Genomic DNA, 20,390 nt, shown 5'->3' with positions numbered 1-20,390 from the left:
CGAGGGTTAAATTAAATTGGAAGTCAAATTTCAGGGGTCATTTTGAGTATTAACTCGTAAAATTCAAATACACTTTTCTAAATATGCATTTATCAAGATATAAATATGGTAGATTATGCACGTCAAAGAAAAGATAGATTGTGACTTTTGCTCGAGATTTGAAGTGATGAATAAATTAGACTGTCAAAATAGGTCAAATTTTGGTCAATATCTGTTTAAATGAATAGTTTTTTATTCTAAAAAAATAAATAGACCAATTCATTTTTTATTGAATTGGCTATAAATAATTCAGACTAATGACTTATAAATAAAACGGTTTAATCGGGCCATCTATTTAACTCATAGTATAGACAGGTCGGTCTGCTCGTTTGAGGGAATAAATCCATAAAATAAATAAATGAAAAAGCATTAACGGTTGGGACTTGGGATTAACAGGGAAAGTAGTAGAGGAGAGAACGTCGAGATTAGATAACGAATTGTGGCGCTAAACTCTGTTTGGGTGCTTGGTTCTCGTTACCTTGCGCTGAATCGGTTGAGTGAACGACGGCACGGCACGTCATGGCCTCCTCTGCGCCTCCCTCTTCCTCCTTCTTCGTCTCTTCCTCTTCCACCACCAAACGCCCTCCCTTTTTCTTTGCACCAACCTCCTTTAAATTCTATGCCCCCACTGCTTCTGATTCTAATTCTTCTTCCTCGTCTTCGTCACTCTCTTCTACTCGTCGGTGGTTCAATCCCCTGCGACGTAGAAAATTTGATCAGCCTCCCCAAATTGAGCGCCACTGGGTTGAGGCTCCTCATCAACCTCTCGCTTCCTCAGGTTAGAGGTTACTTCTCTTCTTTTCCGTAATGAATTGATCAGTGAGTGAGTGAGTAAGTGAGTGATTTCGCTACAATTGCGAATGTTCCAGAAAGGTTCAGTGTGGCTTCTTACAACATACTTGCGGATAGAAACGCTTCTCAGCACAGAGATCTGTATGTAAATGTTCCTTCATATTATGTCAATTGGGATCGTCGTAAGAGAGTTATTTGCAAGGAACTCTTAGGATGGGATACTGACATTATCTGTTTACAAGTAACATCTCCTTCCATTTTTCCTTCTCTTGTTTTCCATTCATATATTCCAATAATACTCCGTATGTTTTATCACTATCAGGAGGTGGACAAGTATATTGAACTCTCAAACATTCTAGTTAAAGCAGGATATACAGGATCGTACAAGGTATTTTTCACTTTAGTGTGGCCTACAATAGTTTTTGCATCAATATATTTTTCTTCCCAGCATGTATATCATCAATATTCATTCGCTAGTACTATAGTAGTAAATCAAAATGTGTAGTTATCTTAACTCTTAAGGGTTGTGATACTAATAAGTTGTGCAAATGGAGTTGTAGAGACGCACTGGAGACACAGCTGATGGTTGTGCAATGTTTTGGAAAGCTGATAAGTAATCTATTAATTCCTTACTTTGTTGCTTAGATTAAAATATTGACGGGGTCTAGTATATTCACTTACCCTTTTCTTTTTGGGATCAGGTTCCGGTTATTAGAATCAGAGAGCATTCAATTTAAGGACATGGGCCTTCGTGATAATGTTGCTCAACTTTTAGTTTTTGAGGTATTCATTCTTTGATGTCAACTACTTTGTAATGCAAGCATTGGTCCTCTTTGGGGTATTTAGAGTAATGCTTCCACCACAATAGGCATTTTTTCAACTGGGATAATTGAATGTCTCTGGAGTAGAAGTTTGATGATTTAATGCTGCATGGCCTAGCGTAAAGATATAACGAAGTCACAATTGCCGTTGCATATCTTATATAACTAGTTGTTGGAAACACACAAGAGACTCACATTTATTTCTTTCGTCCGTGTTGCCTTAGGAATACTTGTTAAACACAAGTCTGTGACACTGCTAGAGAGGTAGTGCATAATGTAAATGCTTTACAAATGTGAAATAAATATTAATTCTTTGAAAATTTGATATTTTATGTAGTTTGATCTCTTACATTAGCTTGAACTTAAAAGCAGTGGAAATTGTGAAATTTCTTAATTATCTGCATCTGGATTCTTATTTGCCATCATGTATCTTTATTGTAAATGTTGGTCTACTGTACGTCCAGTTAGTCATTCTTTGCATATCTAACTTCATCTTGTACAGGCAGATGTGTGAATTTGATTCAAGAAGGCTGCTAGTTGGTAACATCCACGTACTTTATAACCCAAACAGGGGAGAAGTTAAATTAGGCCAAGTAAGTTCCCACTTCCCTTCCCCCTCTGGGAAGTTTATTATATTCTGTAACTTGCTCGAGAATTTATATTTATTTTGATAATGTTTTTGAAATAATTTAGTGGTTAGAGTAGAACCATTAGTATGAAATACAAACGAAAAAGAGCTATCCAAGAAATACCAGATGGAGTAGGCATTTCACCTCATTTTTGACATTCATTATTGATTATTGATTCTTAACTGCTCTCCTCCACTGAAAAAACGTTCACTTGCTCCCCTAGAACTCCATACACTGTTGAAGACTGAGATGTTTGATATTTGATATTTGTTTTTTCAGATTCGGTTTCTCTTAGCAAGAGCAAAGGCCCTCTCAGAGAAATGGGGTAATTCCCCTATTGTGCTAGCTGGTGATTTTAATAGTACTCCTCAGGTGCTGTATTCTGGAAATATTATATTAGATGTAACTTTTCTTTTCATATTGTTTATTCTGTACTTTTGACATAATGATTTCTCATTGTAATTTAAATTCATCAACAGAGTGGAATATACAAGTTTTTATCATCATCTGAGGTGAGTTACTTGAAAATAATTTGTCATATTCACATTATCTTGGCTTGCAAATTCATTATATACTGCCATGTTACCAGACTGATCATGCTTTGAATCTAAACAAGGATTTCAATCTTGAAGAAGCTCACCTGAAATTAGATATGGTTTTCAATTTGCAGCTTAATATTATGTTATATGACAGAAAGGAATTATCTGGACAAAAACGTTGCCGTCCTGCTCAAGTTTTAGGCAAGAAAAAAGAAACTGTTGGTCCATTTATCTTACTGGATGGGTATATATTCTTCTACTTCTTTTTTAAGTTTGTGCTATTAGTTATATCAGATGATGCTCATGAGTTATTATTTCCAGATTGTTAAACTGCTGGACAGATGAAGAGGTAAAAGTTGCAACGGGTGATTCTGGGTGTCATTCAGCTGTGCATCCATTGAAGCTGAATAGTTCCTATGCTGCAATTGATGTACCTACTCATTATTTTGCAGCCTATTTTGTCTATACATGATTTTTAAGAATCTTTCTGCATTGTTCTCTCATGTCAAGAGAGTTAAAAAAAAATGATATTCCTTGTCAGGGTTCAACTAGTACACGGGGATTCAACGGTGAACCCTTTGCTACTTCCTATCACTCAAAGTTTCTTGGTACCGTAGATTATTTATGGTAATCAATGTCTTTCCTAAGTTCGTTTAATGATTTTGTATCTAACCTTAATGATGACAGTGCCCTAAGAGTAAGATTAATTACCCTTGATGTAGGTACTCAGACGGTATTTTACCTACAAAAGTTCTTGATACCGTTTCAATTGGTGATCTTGTGAGGACAGGTGGTCTCCCATGCAAGGTATCACTGCTTGACTTGGTGACTTCTAAACATTCTGATAATTGATTTCATATAGCTGTGTATCAATTAAAACATTTGAAGTGGATGTCAGTACTTCACAAAATTTAAATGATCATCTCCAAACCTCATATTTCTCACTTGAGATTTATTTTTGAACCATGAAAACAAATGTATAAACATAAAAGGTTTCCAATTTAACAGTCTTTTTCTTTTATCAATTTAGAAAGTGGGAAGCGACCATTTGGCCTTGGTTTCTGAGTTTTCCTTCTTAGATGCCAACAATGCATCTACAGAAATAGTTGCAGCATCAGCATCACCTAGACTAGATAATGAAGAACAGGACAAGTTGCAGTCATAATATCGTAGAGAACAGCTCGGCATTGAATGGAATTTTGCTCACCTTGTGCATACTGGTTTCTCTAATTTTCTTGGTTTGAAATTAGTTGAATTTGGTTGTAACTAGGTAAAAGTCAAGGCTCAAGTCAATGGTAAGAATTATTCACTGTAGCACATAATATGCATTCACAATTGAGGAGCTTTCTTTGGTGAAAAAGTATATTTAATTATTTACACTCTGTCCAAGATTCTTTATAAATCTTATGTATTAAAAAATAAATCAATGGGTGAGATAAAAACATTTTTACTATATAAAATAACTTATAATATGCTCATATTAAAATATTTAAAAATACATTTTACTTTAATATACCTATTTTATTTTTCTTCTTTACCCGTTGGCCTCCCTCTTTCTTCTCTTCTTCAGTAACTCATCTTCTTACCTTGCCTGTCACTACATTCTCCCCCTGTCGGTGCCTCTTCCTTTCACCTTTTTCTTTTTAAATCCCTTACCAACTGGAAAACCTCTCCAGCTTGTGGTATCTTTTATTATGTGACAATGATTTTGAAGGAACGATACCTTTTGAGCTTGGAAAACTTTCAAGCTTAAAGCAACTTTTTCTAGGACATGATGCTCTTGGTCTTCTCACAGTTGACAATGGTGGAGGTCTATGATGGCCGTCTAATCTCACCTCCTTAATCATTCTTGATTTAAGTGAGGTGATTAATCTCAACAACGGTTATATTTGGATACAAATTATAGATTGTTACAACTTATAATTTACCGGGTTACACATTTAAGTATTTTTTCATCCAAGTTTTATCTAAATATGTCCAACACCAACAAAAATCACAAGAGCATTATTACAAGCGCTCGTCCTCTTTTAAATACACGCATACGTTTTCTTGTTTCAAATTCATGTATACCTCCTCTTCCTCCCTTTTTGCGTACGCAACTTCTCCTCCTCCTCCTCTCCCTTTTCTTTTTTTTTTCCTCCTCTTTCGTTATACCTCCTCTTCCTCCCTTTTTGTGCACGCAGATTTTTCTTTTACTTCTCCTCCTCCTCCTCTCCCTTCTCTTTTTCTTTTCCTCCTCTTTCGTTATCGTCATTATCAACAACACTAACATTTTGCTAATGGATTATGTTTTGTTCACTCAGTACTATACAATTGTTTCACTATGAATAAGTGTTCAGTTTAGGATTATGTTTCGAATTTAATTTTATATAATGAATTATGTTTCGTTCATTCAATACTATACAACTGTATCACCATGAGCACGTATTCAATTCATTATGCAAAAAGTTGTTCGAATTTGAATTTATATAATGGATAATGTTCCATTGGTTTATCACTATATTATTATTTCACCATAATAACATAATCGGTTCATTTTTTTTCTGCACAATTTAAAATTCTTTATCCTCACTTTCTACTATTTTTTCACTAGAGAAAATGAGAAAAAGACAAAAAAATACAACAGCATCAACAACAGAAGAATGACTATAAAAAAAATGTGAAAAAAAAGGAATGCAAAAAAGAAGAAAAAAAATGAGGAGAAGAAAAAATGCAAAGAAAAAAGCGAAAAAAAAGATGCTGATGCGAAGAAGAAGAAGAGGAGAAGAAGAAGCCTAAAAAAATAAGAAAGTGAAAAAAAGGCGTTATCTAAAATTGTTTGGATACCAAAATTATTTAGATGTGGAGAATAATTCTAATCTACCTCATCTTCAAAAACTCTACTAAGAAAAGTATATGGGAAATTTCAAATCCAGTTCTTCTTTTTCTCTTCAAAGTGTGGATCTCAAACGAGCATAAAGAAAATAGGATAAAATGGAAGAAATGAAAAAAATAAAAATAAAAAAGACATTTTATATTATTATTTTTATATTTTTATAAAGAGCACTAAAATCCTGCGTTTGGATTTTCCCCCCTAAGTCAATGTATATATGTTATGTTGTTATCTCACAATGTTATTCTTTACATAATTTTGTTATTGCATATTTGTAGGAAAAGAAAAGGTTATTATTAAAATAGGAATAATAGTATTCATTCTTAATAAATAATGTAACTTTAATTTTTTCTATAATCCTGACCGTCGATCGCAGCAGGAGTCAGTTCCAAAGGGCCAGTTGAGGACACACCTGCCCAAAATATAACAGGCGTTACCATGGATCTGACAGCATCCAATGAGGTCCGTCCACGTGGAATCAGAGGCAGTGCCCACCGCCGACTTAGCCTCTCTCGAAAGCAAGAGAATTTTCCCTCGTAAGCCAAGAGTGTAATGAAATGAATTGAATCGAATCGAATCCTCCTCCCTTGTCGCTATCCTTCGTTGCATTACCCGTCGGGGCAAGGCCAGCATAAAAAAAAAAAAAAGGGAGAAAAAGGAGGAAAAGAAAAGGAAGATAGGTTGATCAAACTCCAAGGTTTGGGTGCTTATTTGAATTTTGCTTTTGGAATTACATTCCCTAACCTCAACAAGTGCGTCGCCCAAAGAATAATAGAAATTCCATTGAGGATGCAACGTGTTGTTGACAATGCTCTTGCTGTTACTAAAGAGTAAGCAATCGCTTTTTTTCTTTGCTGCTAGGTTCTCTTTCTAACACCTTTCTTATGTTGTTTGTTTGCTAAAAACATTGAAGTGTACATAAAATCTGAAATGAAATGCAGCTCAATTGAATTATGTGTTATTTTATGGGAGGGTTCTTGCATGTCACATTGCTATAAATAAACACGGTTTAAGCTTGTGACCTTGAAAGGTTTGTTTTGCAACCCTTGGCCTTCCCTTATTGTTGATCTTGTTGGGTTGGAACGATGGGTCATTATTATACTTATTTGTTATATACAGTAATATTGTTACACTGCTTGCTTTTATTTTGTCTGGACTTGTGAATTGTGTGCATACACGGCAGAGTATGAAGAATGGCATTTGAATCTTTTCCTGCAGGTCAGTGAAGACATTCACCTATGAGTGGGTGAACAATATTGTGAGGGTAATCAATGAAGTATCAGCTCTATTGTTGGCATTACTACCGGGAAAGGCTAATATGCTTGAAGGTGTTCAAGGTTGGGAGCTAAGACCAACCTTTCGTGGACCACGATTTCCACGATGGATGGAAAAGTAGGTTTTATTTTTCACTGTAGTATTATATAGTAGTGACTAGTGAATTTCTATGTGATTTTCCATAATCTCTTTATTAAATGACATATGTATATTGCCTTCTTCAGTTTTTGTATATTTATATGCACTTTTTCAATCTATGGCATTCGGGATGCATGGCTTTCTTTGCAATTATAACTCAATAAACACAGTAGTCTGGCATCTTTAATGCTATATGTTGTTCTTGACATTGGTTTTCTTATCCTTTCCTTTGTTTTGTTTATTTTAGTGGTGTGTCCTCATTCAACCAGTTCATTCATGAACTTTCTGTGGATTCTGATGTTTCAAGCGTGGAATATTCATCTGGAGAAGAAGATACTGATGGATATGAGTCTCCTGAATCTCCCTTATCTCAAAGTTCCAGAGCTTCTAGAGTTAGTGCTACCAATCATGGTAGGCATCCGATGCATTGGATGCAGCATATCTGGCTTTGGATTGTGGTGTCTGTAAAATTTTTGCTGGGAGCTCCATTTCATCTAGTTAAGTTAGCTTATTCTGCGGTGTCAAAAGCACTTTCTACCTCCACAAATCAAGACCTTTCACAAGTACCTTCACATAAAAGAGTGCAAAGCAATAAGGACCAAATTATCCACCGAACTACTGATAGGAGACGTGGACTCATCGAGGTTGTGCAACAGTTTCTATCCATATCCATTTGGGTTCTATTTGTTGATTATTTATTTGCATTTTTCATATGAATTAATGTGCAAGAAAAGTTTTGAGTTTCTGATTATTATTATTTTGTCAATCAGGATCTTCATGTAGGCATTGAGATATCCATAGAAGCTGTGTTTGACTTCGTTCACAAGGCAGTACATCTCCTTCTTTCTCCATCAGAAATGTATGAGAAATTAACCAAGTTGTTTTCATCTTGTAAAAATGATCATGATAGTGGTGAAGATACCTCCATCTCTACAACTACACTTGGAGATATTGACCCAACACCTACAGAGGGAAATGCCAGTTCTCGTCAGCCACTAAACACTGATGGCAGGACATGTCAGGATGTCATAACAGAGTTTGGGTAAAGGCTATTGTGTTTCCATTGCTGCCCTTCTTAAATATGAAAATCCTTCTCATCCCATTCATAATCCTTCTGTGTGACAGGTATCCTTATGAAGCTATTCATCTTGTCACTGCAGATGGATATGTACTTCTTTTAGAAAGAATACCTAGGTAACTGGACCTTAAAAACTTAACCATCTACCCTATTTAATGTTTCTTACCTTGATCTTCCATAGTTAAACTTAAATGCAACATAACATATAGTCTGTTCATCGTGAAGTACTACAGGAATGCAGAAATCAGACATGATATCAATTGACATAATGTTGATCTCTCAACAATTCTAATGTTGTCAGGAATCAATTACATCTGATGTTAATAATGAAATTATTGTGTTTGGCATGTGCCCTTTTCTGGTGTACATCTTTCTTTTCAAACACATTTGTGGCTCATTTCTAACATAAGCATATAGCATTTATGGTATCAAAATTTGGAAACATAAAGCATTGAGGTGAAGGATCTTAGGAGGCTGTAATTTAGTGTTATTCTTCCAAAATCTAGATATATTGACAAATTGATTACAAAAATGGACAATATGGAAGTTGTGTTGTTTTTTTAACTTGTTTCATTGTCTAGTATTTGATGCCTAGAATTTGACTTAACAGGCGAGATGCAAGAAAAGCTGTTTATCTTCAGCATGGGATTTTGGATTCGTCGATGGGGTGGGTGATATTTTTGTCTCTATGTTGCTTTTTTCTAATTTAATTCTATGATTAAATTTACTTTTTGTGAAATGAGTAAATGCTCGAATTGGTCCCTCAAAATTCACACGAGGGTCAAATTGGTCTCCTAAATTTCCGTTCAATCAAATGGCATGAAGGAAAAAAAGTGGTCCAAGGACTAACATGATGCATGTTAGTTAATTTGGGGGCCCAATTTGACTTATGTCTGAAATTTGAGAGACTGATTTGAGCATTTACTCTTTGTGAAATGTAAAAAATTGTATGGCATGTTGTTGCTTGAAAATTTTGCATGTGTGGTTGCTTGTGTGTTTAATATTCAACTTAATTGTTTTTCTGAAGTTGGTTTTCTGTTGTATCTTGAGCGCCATTGAAGGCAGCAGGTTTCATACTCTTCTTAGTTAGTTGGATAGAATACATATAAGTGGAATTGGGATCTACTGTATCTATATAAGTTTAGAAAGCTTTGTGCTAGAAGTAAGCACTTGTTGGCTCAGATGAAAGCTCCTGATTCTTTTCTCCTAGCTACTGAGGTCATCAATACAAGCCTTAACATCATCTAAGCTAATACTCAATGCGGCCCTGTCTGTGTGTTTTGACTGTGTCAAGTTGTGTAAGGATTGACAAGCTTCACTGTTTTACTTTTATGTTCCTCCTTGCACCTTCATTTATATCTCACTTTTTTTTTAAAAAAAAAGCCTTTTATTATTTAGTTTCTTGATGGCAGAATAGTCCTGTTTTGGCCATGATGTTAGGACCCAAATTTCTGTTATTTATAAGATTGTTGTTCAAGTGCTTGGATGCCAGAATACTCCTGTTCTGGCCATGATTTTAGGACCTTAGTTACAATATCTTTTCAATAATTTATCTTTTGGCCCCAAAAATTTGGGGTATTCTAATAAGTTAGACTTTTTGTTTCAGCTGGGTATCTAATGGTGTTGTTGGCTCTCCAGCTTTTGCAGCTTATGATAAAGGTTTGTTATGTTTGTCCTGATGATTTGGGCTCTTAAAGAACATATCTGGTTTTAGAATTACTAGAGATATGAATTCTTAAAAAATAAATAACATTTCAGGTTATGATGTATTTCTGGGAAATTTCCGCGGTTTGGTTTCTAGGGAGCATCGCAACAAGAACATCTCCTCACGTCAGTAAGTTCTCAAGCAAATCCTTAACTTCAATTGTTATTAATGCCTGATACAATCTAGCTTTATAATATATTGATTATGCCATTACTCAATTGACAATATTGTACTCAAATTGATATAATGCACAGGTATTGGCAATACTCCATCAACGAGCATGGAACTCAGGATATTCCTGCTATGATTGAAAAAATCCATGAAGTAAAAACTGCAGAATTGAAGCTTAGTAAACCTGATATCGAGGAGGAATCTAATGATGATCAAGCTTACAAGCTTTGTGCAGTTTGCCATAGTTTGGGAGGAGCTGCCATTTTGATGTATGTTGTTACATGTAGGTTAGCACAGAAGCCCCATAGACTTTCAAGATTGGTTTTGTTATCACCTGCCGGTTTTCATCATGAGTCTAACCTGATATTTAAAGTGGTAGAGAATGTGGTTTTGATGGTTCCTAGTTTGTCTCGTATCTTCCCAGCCTTCTATATACCGACCAGATTTTTTCGCATGCTCTTCAACAAGTTAGCTCGAGACCTGCAAAACTTACCTGCCGTTGGAGGACTGGTTCAAACTTTAATGGGTTATGTTGTTGATGGGGACAGCTCAAATTGGGTTGGAGTTCTAGGACTACCACACTACAACATGAATGACATGCCAGGAATATCTTTCAATGTTGCTATACATCTTGCACAGATAAAGCGTACAAAAAGGTTTAGAATGTTTGATTATGGGAGTGCAGATGCTAATATGGAGGTGTATGGTTCACCTGAGCCATTGGACTTGGGTGAACACTACGGCCTCATCGACATTCCTGTTGATCTGGTTGCTGGGCAAAAAGACCACATTATACGACCTTCAATGATTAAGAGACACTATAAATTGATGAAGGATGCCGGGGTGAATGTGTCATATATTGAGTTTGAATATGCTCATTTGGACTTCACCTTCTCCCACCATGAGGAACTTTTGTCATACGTTATGTCACGTTTGCTGCTGTCGGAGCCAAATCCGAAACATCAAGTAAACAAAAAAGCGTTAAGGTTAAGGAGGAAACAACAGCTTTCACCTAGTGGGTAGAATATGTTAAATTCTACTCGCACTCATCTCTTCCTGAAGTACCTGATGCGGCTATGCACGTGTGATACAGAGTTGCTCTATGATCTCCTCCTTCAATGTTATCCTTTTGTGGTTTAGATTTTTTTTTTTTATAGACCTTGTAAAAACGTGCGAGTCTAGATTGTAAAATAGTGTTTTACCATCTGATTACTGCAAAGGCCTCACAGAAAGTATATGTGTGTCTTTCCGCCGATAAAATGTATACTGTTCTTGTATGTTGGTATCACTATAGGCTTGTGAAAAGGTGTCACTTGTATATATGTGTATTTCCCCCTCAAGATTTCTTAGGTACACATCATAGAATGAGATTTGAATATAAGATTTTTATACATAATTTCAAATTCTTTATTATTGGACTATTAAGATATAATATTGGTTTAATTATTTTGTAAGTTTATTTCATCAAATTATTATTTAAATTCTTACCGTTTAAAAGCTTGTAATTTAATTTGTTATTTCTAATATTATCTTTAAAAAATGGCAATAATTCAAAAAACGGTGGACTTTAAACCCCTACTAGAAAAACATTGGTGGATGTGGTGGTGGGTAGTAAAAAACGGTTAATTGAAAACGACGTTAAAAACATAAAAACAAGAGAGTAAATTGCAAACCATTGAACTAAACAGTGAGAAACCCTAGCCTCTAATCCTCCGTTCTCCGTCTCTTCTTCTCTGTTCTTTTTGCCGCCGGTTCTGCTCTCTCCCAGTCGCCTCCTGTCTTGTTCTGCTGCTGTGTCTGCTGCTGTGTCTTCGTGGTTTTCTATAGTTTTGCTGCGCTGTCTTGCTCTAGTTCTTGCCTCCGCTGTCTTTGTCCGCTTTTGGTTCGCTGGATGCGCTCTTGGTAGATCTCCGGAGGTGCGACTGTGTGAGTTCCGCATTTCTGCTTCCTCCTCTTCTGCTGTTTTCTTTCTTTTTCTTCGCTTCTGCTCCCCTCCTTTTGTTACTTTTTTGCTGTTTTGTTTTTATTTTTTCTGCAGTTATGCGATTTTTAATTCTGCGGTTCTGACCATATTCCAGTAAATTTTATTGTCTAATTACTTTAGCTTTTTTATTTATATTCATGTTCAAAGCAATGTTGTTGATGTGAATATTAGTGTTATTGTTGCTAGCACGCTGTTGCCACTACAACCTTAGGAAATGATGTTATTGTTGTTCTTGTTGGTACGATAATTAGTGTTCAATCCTGTTAAATCCATTGAAACACTGTTCAATCGATTGGGCCAGTAAACCTCTGACTCTAGTGTGACCGATTCACTGTACAGTCCGGTTTTAAAAACAATGAGGGCTGCCGCTTCTCAGAGATGGGGCTACTTTCGAATCATTGCTGGTACAATCATAGGAGGCGTCATCGGATTCTATTTTATGCACCGCATGGAAAATAATTATAAGGTTGCCACTCTGTTCTTTCCTTCATTAACTTCTTGGTTTTGGAAGCTGTACTCATTGTTAATTTAGGTTCAGTAACATAATTTGAAGTCCTTTAGTTTCCTTTTTCCTCTTAGAAATTTGTAAATTTATAATATGTGATTGCAGGAGAAGATGAATGAAAGATTGAGAAATTATGAAGCTGAATTGAAGAGGAAGAAGCAGGAGAGATTGGATGAATTTGACGAATCATCATAGTCTTCAACTCATTGGGCTGTCTGCAACGTTTCCCTATGATTTACTCATCGTGGAAGTTGTTTCTCAGCTTGATCAAAGTGCATAAACAATGAGCAATGGCTTTACATCATTGAATTCGGTGCTTCAATAAACCTAAGCTTGTAGGGTTTTATAAGACACCTTCAAAGTTGAGTTATGAAAACGTTTTGCTTCTTTGAAACAACATCCACTAGACCAATCAACCTGAGCTTTATTCTGAAATGAGTGTGATCTTTCAGTACGCTTCGAGCTGAATGGTGATCACTACCTTATTGATACATTTATTAATATAAAAATGATATCTAGTTTGTTGCGTAAATAAACCTAACTTTTGGGTGAAATTAGAAAGCCCCTTTGATAACTATAATTCCTAAAAATTCAACGTTGCATGACTCACCTAATTTTAAAGGTTATAAAGTATACCCGAAGAAAAAGTAAAAATATATTTTCTTTGAGAAAATGATAAATTGATATCTGACTTTTTAGTTTGCAGACATTTATATCCCAAAGAATTTAAAAATATATTTAAATTTTTTATCTCTTCTAAATTTGGACATGTCAATCTTTGGATCTAATTTGTTTCTTTTTGAAAATTCTTCCACGTATGTATTTGTATCAACCAGGTTATTACAACAGATTAATGTCTGATTTTTCCGTTGGATTATCCAAGTGAACACGAGGGATCAATATGTCTATATTTTAAAAAAATGAAGGATTTAAATGTATTTTCAAATCTTTGAGGACTCAAATATCCGCATATCACAAGGTCAAAAATCTATTTGTTCTTTTCTCATTTTCTTTTTTATAAGCATGACCTTGGATTTTATTTTAAATAAATAAAATAAATATTTTATTTACCAATATAGGTAATTTGGGATGTTTTTACGAATTTACATTCTGTGTAAATGAGATAAGACACGTCACGTGTCCTGTTTGCACACGTGTTACGACACGTAACATATCTTGTTTATAGTATAAACGATCGTTTACAATATAAACTAGATATGCATAGTCTTATTTCGTTTACACTGTAAACGAGATAAGATTAAGACACGCCTATATAAGTAACTCGTTTAGAGCGCCTCAATTGCCACTTTTGTTCCCCCTTAACCTTCATTTCTCTTTTGTCGGATGTTTTCTTGATATTTTTGAGATACTCGGATGTTATGGCGAGCTCCTCTTTTTTTTTTACTTTTAACTATTAAATAATATATATAAAGACATAAAAAAATATCTTTTATTTTTTACTTTTAACTATTATAATTTCTAAAAGTATAAACAAATTATAATTTTTATATTCACAGACATTAGTCTTTGTAATTATAAATATCTAGTAAACATAATTATAAACTAAGTTTTCATCCAAAACATAATTATAAATATTGTTCCTAAAGCAAAATAAACATAATCTAAAATATAATTATAAATATTGTCTCTAAAACAAAATAAACATAATTCAAAACACTCAATTTTCATCTTCATTCTCTTGTAAGTTGGGTTGGGAGAAGTCGGGTTTTGGTAAAAAAATTGTAAAAATACCCCATCGCTAAAAAATACTAAGCCCGGCGGGAAAGCCCGCCCCGCCCTGCCAAAGCCCGCCAAAGCTCGCGGTTTAAGCAGTGCGGGTTAAGCGGGCTTTTGCTATTTGGCGGTCCCAATTTTCCAGCCCAGCCCGCCTTTTTTAGCGGGTTACGCGGGTCGGCCCGGCGGGTTTAGGCCCGTTTGCCACCCCTATGGCGAGCGCAGATGCACGGAACGATGATATCAACTGCCTGAATGCGACTTGGCACATTGTGGGAACAATCGACTTCCAGGTTAGTGTTGTTTTTATTTTTCAAATAAGTAAGCTTATGATTATAGTTAGGGTACTTTTATAAATTTAATGTTGTTATACATGAGTAAAATAGATTATGTTTTGGTAACATAAAATAGGTTAATTGACATGTTATTAACATTTGTTAGGTGTGGAATGTATTTTTAGTAAAAGTTAATTAATTAATTTAATTTAATTTAATTTATTAATTGTTTATTACGTTTTCTTATTTTTTGAATTTGAATTTTATGTTTTTAATTTTAATGTTGAATATACCAGAAAACTTGTTTTACTGGATATTTGTTGCAATGATATTTGATAAATTTTTTATATTTAATTTTTAAAGTTAATTATTCTAAAATTTGAAATAATTATTTATCATTATTTTTATCCTTTTATTTCGAGATAAAAATCTTATTGAAATAGCTTTGTTATTGAAATGTTTTTATCTTTTAACAAGGTCACGCCTACTACTCCCTAGGCGAGTGAGCCACACTCTTGCACCACCAAACGCCAATCTCCCTTATTTAAAGAAGGCTGACTTTGGCGACATGGTGCAGCTCAAGGATTTTGTCTTTGACAACTCCCTAATTACTGCATTCGTGAAGCATTGGCGTCTGGAGACCAACATTTTCCACCTGCCTTCCAGTGAGTGCAAGACGTTGCGTACCATCTTGGGTTACGCACTCACGGAGAGCAAGTGAGTGGGTGCTTGCGTGATTTTCACATATAGTACCAGCATCCGACTTGAAAGTGGGTAGAGGAGTTCCTTGGTGTTAGGAATAGTGACTCTACAACTAATAGACTGGACTGTATAAGGGGTAGGATGATATTACAAATGAAGTTGCTATCCAACTGTCAATGATATTGAGACATGGTAGGGATAAACAGGTGTGCACACCTCTAAATTTATGTATCTCTCAAACAAAATAAAAAATATATGGTAGGAATTTATAACCAAAATAATCATGATAAATAAGAATATATACCACAATTAAACTTGACCTCACCAATATCTGAAATTCTGTCAGATGGTGACACGGAGACTCCAATGACATCCTACTACCTTTTGCATGCAATGCACATGGTACTTTAATCGATCCGACTCTACGAATCGGTACTCAGCACTTCTAAAGAGGTTGTAATTCTTCACACCTTACAATACTACCTATCTACTTTTGAATCCGTGGCCAATCTTAAACTCCACACCACCATCTATGTTGTAATCATCTCTACCCATATCGAAAAATGAAGTTTTTTCGTACATCGTGTCCAAATTCAATGTATGATAGTGGCTACAGCTGATAAGGTCGGAATTAGTTGTGGGGCAGGTAGAAGATACCGAACTGGTGCTTCCACCAGAGTCTCCGATACAAACTCCCCCTCATCATCATCCTCAAAAGAACCACTACTGTTGATATCGGTAACATATCCTCATCGGACTCCTCACCGTCCACGTCCATGTCTACCGCTGGACTAGCACAGTGCAACGGTAGTGGTGCAAGAGGTGGATCATCCTAGATAATATTCAAATGACCAGATCCATCATTACCAACATCACCAACTCCTGCAGAAAAGCTCCATCACTTGTTCTACCATGATTCTCCCGTTGATGTCAAACATGAGGTGCACATGCTCATCGACATGGAGTCAAAATAGACGAAACCGAAAAATTTTATTTTTTATCGATGCTAACAACTTATACCAAACTCTTCCAACCTCATTTGTTCTGCTAGCACTGATGTTTCTCAATAATAGACTCTTTAGTTCAGATAAATAATTTACTCTCTGAGTATGCAACATAATAGGATTATCACACTCAAATATCATCCATGTCACTGTTTCTCATATGACAATTGGGCTACACACTTACAATTACATATCCACTACCACTAGATACTTTTTCTTAAGTCTTGGAATAAAAATGGAGGAGAAGAAGAAGTTAAATATTTGTGGAGAACACAGATGCAGATTCTTTTATAGCTACTCGAAATTTGTCGTACTATATCTTGTTTATAGTAAAAACGTCATAACTTTTTGTTTATCTCATTTATAGTATAAATAAAATAAGTGAGTGTATATCTCATTTACATTGTAAACGAGATATATGTTCATCATTATCTCCCACATATCACATTTACAAACGTGATACGTAGACTTCATGACGTGTCTTATCTCGTTTCTAATGAAAATCAATAAAAATACTCCAAATTATCTATATTAATAAATAAAATATTTATTTTAAGAAAATCCTTATGGCCTCATAATTTACATCACTCGTAACTTAAACATCAATTTTTTTTTATCCAAACCTAAAAAAGGATTTGCTGTAGGATTAAAATTGAAAAGATATAACCAAGCTTAATAGTGTATAATTTATTAATTTATACTTGCTATATTTTTAAACTATTTTTAGCTTTTAATGGTATCTTTTAATTTAGTAGGTCAAAGATTAATTCGTCATAAATCGAAACTCTATTAAATATTTGTCTTTAGCCAATAAATTACTATATACATAAGACTGAATTCGAACACACAATTAGCTTAATCACGAGACGAACTTAATCACAGGGCAAACTGCATGGTTGAAGAGCTCGCCTACTCTTTGGACGAACTACAAGTAATATCCAAAAAAAGTATTCACATTTTTGTAAATAATATTTTAATTTCTTTTTGGAAATAATGAATTTTTTTAACTTATAAAAGACATGGATAAAAGAAGGGTTTGTGTTAGGTCTTCGACAGCCAAAATAAAAACTTAATCGAATCACCATAACATGGAAGTGGTAGATACCATGACAAGGAGGAAAATTAACATTACATGTCTACAAGAAACAAAATGGGTTGGCGCAAAGGCTAGGAAGTTGGATATCTTTGAGTTCAAACTTTGGTATATAGAAAAGGTGAAGAATAGGAATGTGGCAGGTATAATCGTGGATAAACAGTGGAAAAAGAACGTAGTGGATGTCAAAAAGGTGGGTGATCGAATTATCTCTATCAAACTTGTGGAAGGAGGTACTTTTCATGTGATTAGCGCTTATGCACCATATGGGGTTCAGACGAGCAACACAAGATAAAATTTTAGGAGGATCTAGAGAGTTTGGTCCAAGACATACCTTCGAGGGATAAAATTTTCTTAAGAGGAGATTCAAATTGCCATCTTGAAAGAGAAGTGACTAGGTATGGAAGTATTTACAGAGGCCATGATTTTGGGATGGTCGATACCGAAAGTAAAACTATTTTGGATTTTTTCTCAACTTTTGACCTTCTCATCACAAATACATGTTTTAAAAAGAGAGATGAATATTTTATAACCTATAGGAGTGGCATGACAAGCTCTCAAATCGATTTCTTTTTGTTGAGGAGAATCGACTGAAAATTTTGTATTAATTGAAAAAATATTCCAAGCGAGAGTTTAACAACACAACATAGGAAAGGTGGAAATTGAGAAAAAATTGTGAAAATTGAGAAAAAGACATCATACGAAGAACCCAAGGACGTGGTAGTGGCAGATGAAAGGTGGAACTAAGAAGCATCTTAAGACGGGTAAGAGAAGAGGCAAAGTGGAAAGGGGATGGAAGCGTAGAGAAGATGTGGAAGGAGATGGCAAAAGTTATTAGAAGAATAGTAAAAGAATATTTCTAGAGGGATATGACCAAGAGACAAGTAGTTGTTGTGGTGGAATGTGAGTGTACAAGAAAAGATAAAGACAAAAGGAGAGTACTTTAAAGAGTGATCTTTGTACCGCAATGCAGATAATTAAGAAAATATAAGGTAACTAAAAAAGAGACAAAAGTGGCAGTAAGTGAAGCAAGAACAATAGCATATGAAGGTCTTTACCAGTCTTTAGGTACGAAAGAATGAGAAAAAGGTATATATAGAATCGCAACGAGCCGTGAAAGAAGAACGAAAGATTTGGATCAGGTTAAGTGCATAAAGGATAAAGAAGGTGAAGTTTTGGCTCAAGATGAGAAGATCATGAAAGGTGAAAGAACTATTTCTACGAGTTATTTAATGAAGGACAGAAGACTCTTCCGAGCCTTGGTTGGGTGTGCACAAGGGAAGAAGATCAAAACTTCGACTACTATCGAAGGATTTGAGACTTCGAGGTAAAAGAAGCTCTAAAGCGGATGAAAAATGGCAAGACAGTATGACACGATAATATTCTCATTGAAGTTTGGAAGGGTCATAGAGAGAAAGACATCAGTTAGTTAACCAAGCTTTTTAATGAGATTTTAAGGTCAAAGAAGATGTCGGATGAGTGGAGAAAGAGCATCCTAGTGCCTATCTACAAGAATAAAGGGATATACAGAATTGCAAAAACTATAGAGGGATCAAACTCATGAGCCATACTATAAAGTTATGGAAAATGGTGATAGAACGGAGGTTGAGACAAGAGACACAAGTAACCAATTTGATTTTATACCAAGTAGATCCACCATTGGGAGAGGTATCGTAGTAATAATAGGGTTCTACATATGGTGTTTATTGATTTGAAAAAAGCATATGATAGGGTGCAAAGGGAGGTCTTATAAAAAGGTTTTGGAAAGGAAGAGAGTAAGGATCGCATATATTCGTGCAATTAAAGACATGTATGATGGTGCTACAACTAGTGTGAAAACTTAAGGTAGTGTGACAAAGGAATTTCCTATTGGTATAAGATTACACTAGGGATCATTCTTAAGTCTATACCTTTTCACGTTAGTCTTGAAAGTACTCACAAAGCATATCCAAGAGCCTGTGTCATGGTGCATGCTTTTTGCCCATGATATCGTCTTTATGAGAGAGTCAAGGGAATACCTAAATAAGAAGTTGGAATTATGGAGAGAAGCTCTAGAAGTGTATGGTCTGCGCATAAGTCACAGCAAGACAGAATATATGGAATGTAAGTTCGGCCGTTGAAGGAAAAACCCTAATACATAGGTGAAGATTAGAGAAAACATCCTACAAAAAGTTAAAAGTTTTAAGTATCTTAGATGCATCATACAGGATAATGGAGAGATTGAAAAGGATGTAAATCATATGACTCAAATAGGTTAGTCAAAATGACGAAGTGCGTCTGGTTTATGTGACAAAAAAGTGCCATTAAAACTTAAAGGTAAATTCTATCGCACTGCTACCAAAAGGGAGTACGAACATAAGTTAAGTGTGGTAGAGATGAAGATGTTGAGATGAATGAATGACCATACGCGATTAGATAGAATAAAGAACGAAGATATAAGAGAGAGAGTTGGAGTACTTATTGTAAAAAAGATGGTAAAATCACGTCTCAAGTGGTTTGGACATATGAGAAAAAGACCGACAGAGCACACAGTCGAGAAGGTAGATGAGATGGAAGATGGACTGCTACCAAAAGGGAGTACGAACATAAGTTAAGTGTGGTAGAGATGAAGATGTTGAGATGAATAAATGACCATACGCGATTAAATAGAATAAGGAACGAAGATATAAGAGAGAGAGTTGGAGTACCTATTGTAAAAAAGATAGTAAAATCACGTCTCAAGTGGTTTGGACATATGAGAAGAAGACCGACAGAGCACACAGTCAGGAAGGTAGATGAGATGGAAGATGGACAATAAATAACAGATAGAGAAAGGTCTAAAAAATCATATATAAGGTGGTAAAACGCGATCTATAGATAAAAATCTATCGACAAGGCAGATTACTGATTCTAACCACTAGACCAACTCCGGTTCTATATTCTGAAACCATTGTCACCGGTTACATGATCAAGATGATCCTATCGCACAAGGGCACAACGGGCAAAAGAGGAAGGAGTGTATTAATCATTTCGAAAAGTAAATGACTATATTACA

At 35.1% G+C, this 20,390-nt stretch overlaps 3 protein-coding genes across 4 annotated transcripts; all 3 read left to right on the top strand.

Moving 5' to 3' along the window:
- The first annotated feature begins 404 nt into the window (after positions 1-404).
- Positions 405-4,229, top strand: LOC107478706 (carbon catabolite repressor protein 4 homolog 3). The gene is made up of 13 exons (XM_016098839.3): positions 405-817; positions 909-1,072; positions 1,154-1,219; positions 1,392-1,444; positions 1,533-1,614; positions 2,159-2,245; positions 2,561-2,653; positions 2,761-2,793; positions 2,952-3,064; positions 3,142-3,250; positions 3,362-3,447; positions 3,543-3,627; positions 3,851-4,229. Exons 1-13 carry the CDS (start codon positions 559-561, stop codon positions 3,983-3,985), a joined length of 1,365 nt encoding a protein of 454 aa, XP_015954325.1. The 5' UTR covers positions 405-558; the 3' UTR covers positions 3,986-4,229.
- A 1,849-nt stretch (positions 4,230-6,078) lies between these two features.
- On the top strand, positions 6,079-11,379 carry LOC107478705 (uncharacterized). The gene is made up of 9 exons (XM_016098837.3): positions 6,079-6,522; positions 6,911-7,084; positions 7,353-7,749; positions 7,876-8,147; positions 8,231-8,299; positions 8,794-8,850; positions 9,790-9,842; positions 9,942-10,017; positions 10,143-11,379. The coding sequence occupies exons 1-9, from the start codon at positions 6,482-6,484 to the stop codon at positions 11,080-11,082; spliced, it is 2,079 nt and encodes a 692-aa protein (XP_015954323.1). The 5' UTR covers positions 6,079-6,481; the 3' UTR covers positions 11,083-11,379.
- A 300-nt stretch (positions 11,380-11,679) lies between these two features.
- LOC107478707 (uncharacterized) lies at positions 11,680-13,115 on the top strand. Of its 2 annotated transcripts, none has more exons than XM_021138210.2 (3): positions 11,680-11,975; positions 12,383-12,509; positions 12,654-13,115. In XM_021138210.2, the coding sequence occupies exons 2-3, from the start codon at positions 12,399-12,401 to the stop codon at positions 12,741-12,743; spliced, it is 201 nt and encodes a 66-aa protein (XP_020993869.1). In that variant the 5' UTR covers positions 11,680-11,975; positions 12,383-12,398; the 3' UTR covers positions 12,744-13,115. The 2 variants fall into 2 exon arrangements, with proteins under 2 accessions (XP_020993869.1, XP_020993868.1); XM_021138209.2 differs by having other exon boundaries at positions 11,683-11,985; positions 12,654-13,111.
- The last annotated feature ends 7,275 nt before the right edge of the window (positions 13,116-20,390 follow it).

Source organism: Arachis duranensis, chromosome 3 (genome assembly GCF_000817695.3).
Source record: "Arachis duranensis cultivar V14167 chromosome 3, aradu.V14167.gnm2.J7QH, whole genome shotgun sequence".
Taxonomy (NCBI): Eukaryota; Viridiplantae; Streptophyta; class Magnoliopsida; order Fabales; family Fabaceae; genus Arachis; species Arachis duranensis.
This window is presented reverse-complemented; position numbering and strand designations above follow the sequence as displayed.

Coding starts and splice junctions, on each gene's coding strand:
- LOC107478706 (XM_016098839.3), top strand. CDS start 559: ATGGCCTCCTCTGCGCCTCCCTCTTCCTCCTTCTTCGTCTCTTCCTCT. Junction 818..908: donor TCAACCTCTCGCTTCCTCAG/GTTAGAGGTTAC, acceptor CGAATGTTCCAG/AAAGGTTCAGTGTGGCTTCT. Junction 1,220..1,391: donor GATATACAGGATCGTACAAG/GTATTTTTCACT, acceptor ATGGAGTTGTAG/AGACGCACTGGAGACACAGC.
- LOC107478705 (XM_016098837.3), top strand. CDS start 6,482: ATGCAACGTGTTGTTGACAATGCTCTTGCTGTTACTAAAGA. Junction 7,085..7,352: donor TTTCCACGATGGATGGAAAA/GTAGGTTTTATT, acceptor TGTTTATTTTAG/TGGTGTGTCCTCATTCAACC. Junction 9,843..9,941: donor TTTTGCAGCTTATGATAAAG/GTTTGTTATGTT, acceptor ATAACATTTCAG/GTTATGATGTATTTCTGGGA.
- LOC107478707 (XM_021138210.2), top strand. CDS start 12,399: ATGAGGGCTGCCGCTTCTCAGAGATGGGGCTACTTTCGAATCATTGCT. Junction 12,510..12,653: donor GCATGGAAAATAATTATAAG/GTTGCCACTCTG, acceptor ATGTGATTGCAG/GAGAAGATGAATGAAAGATT.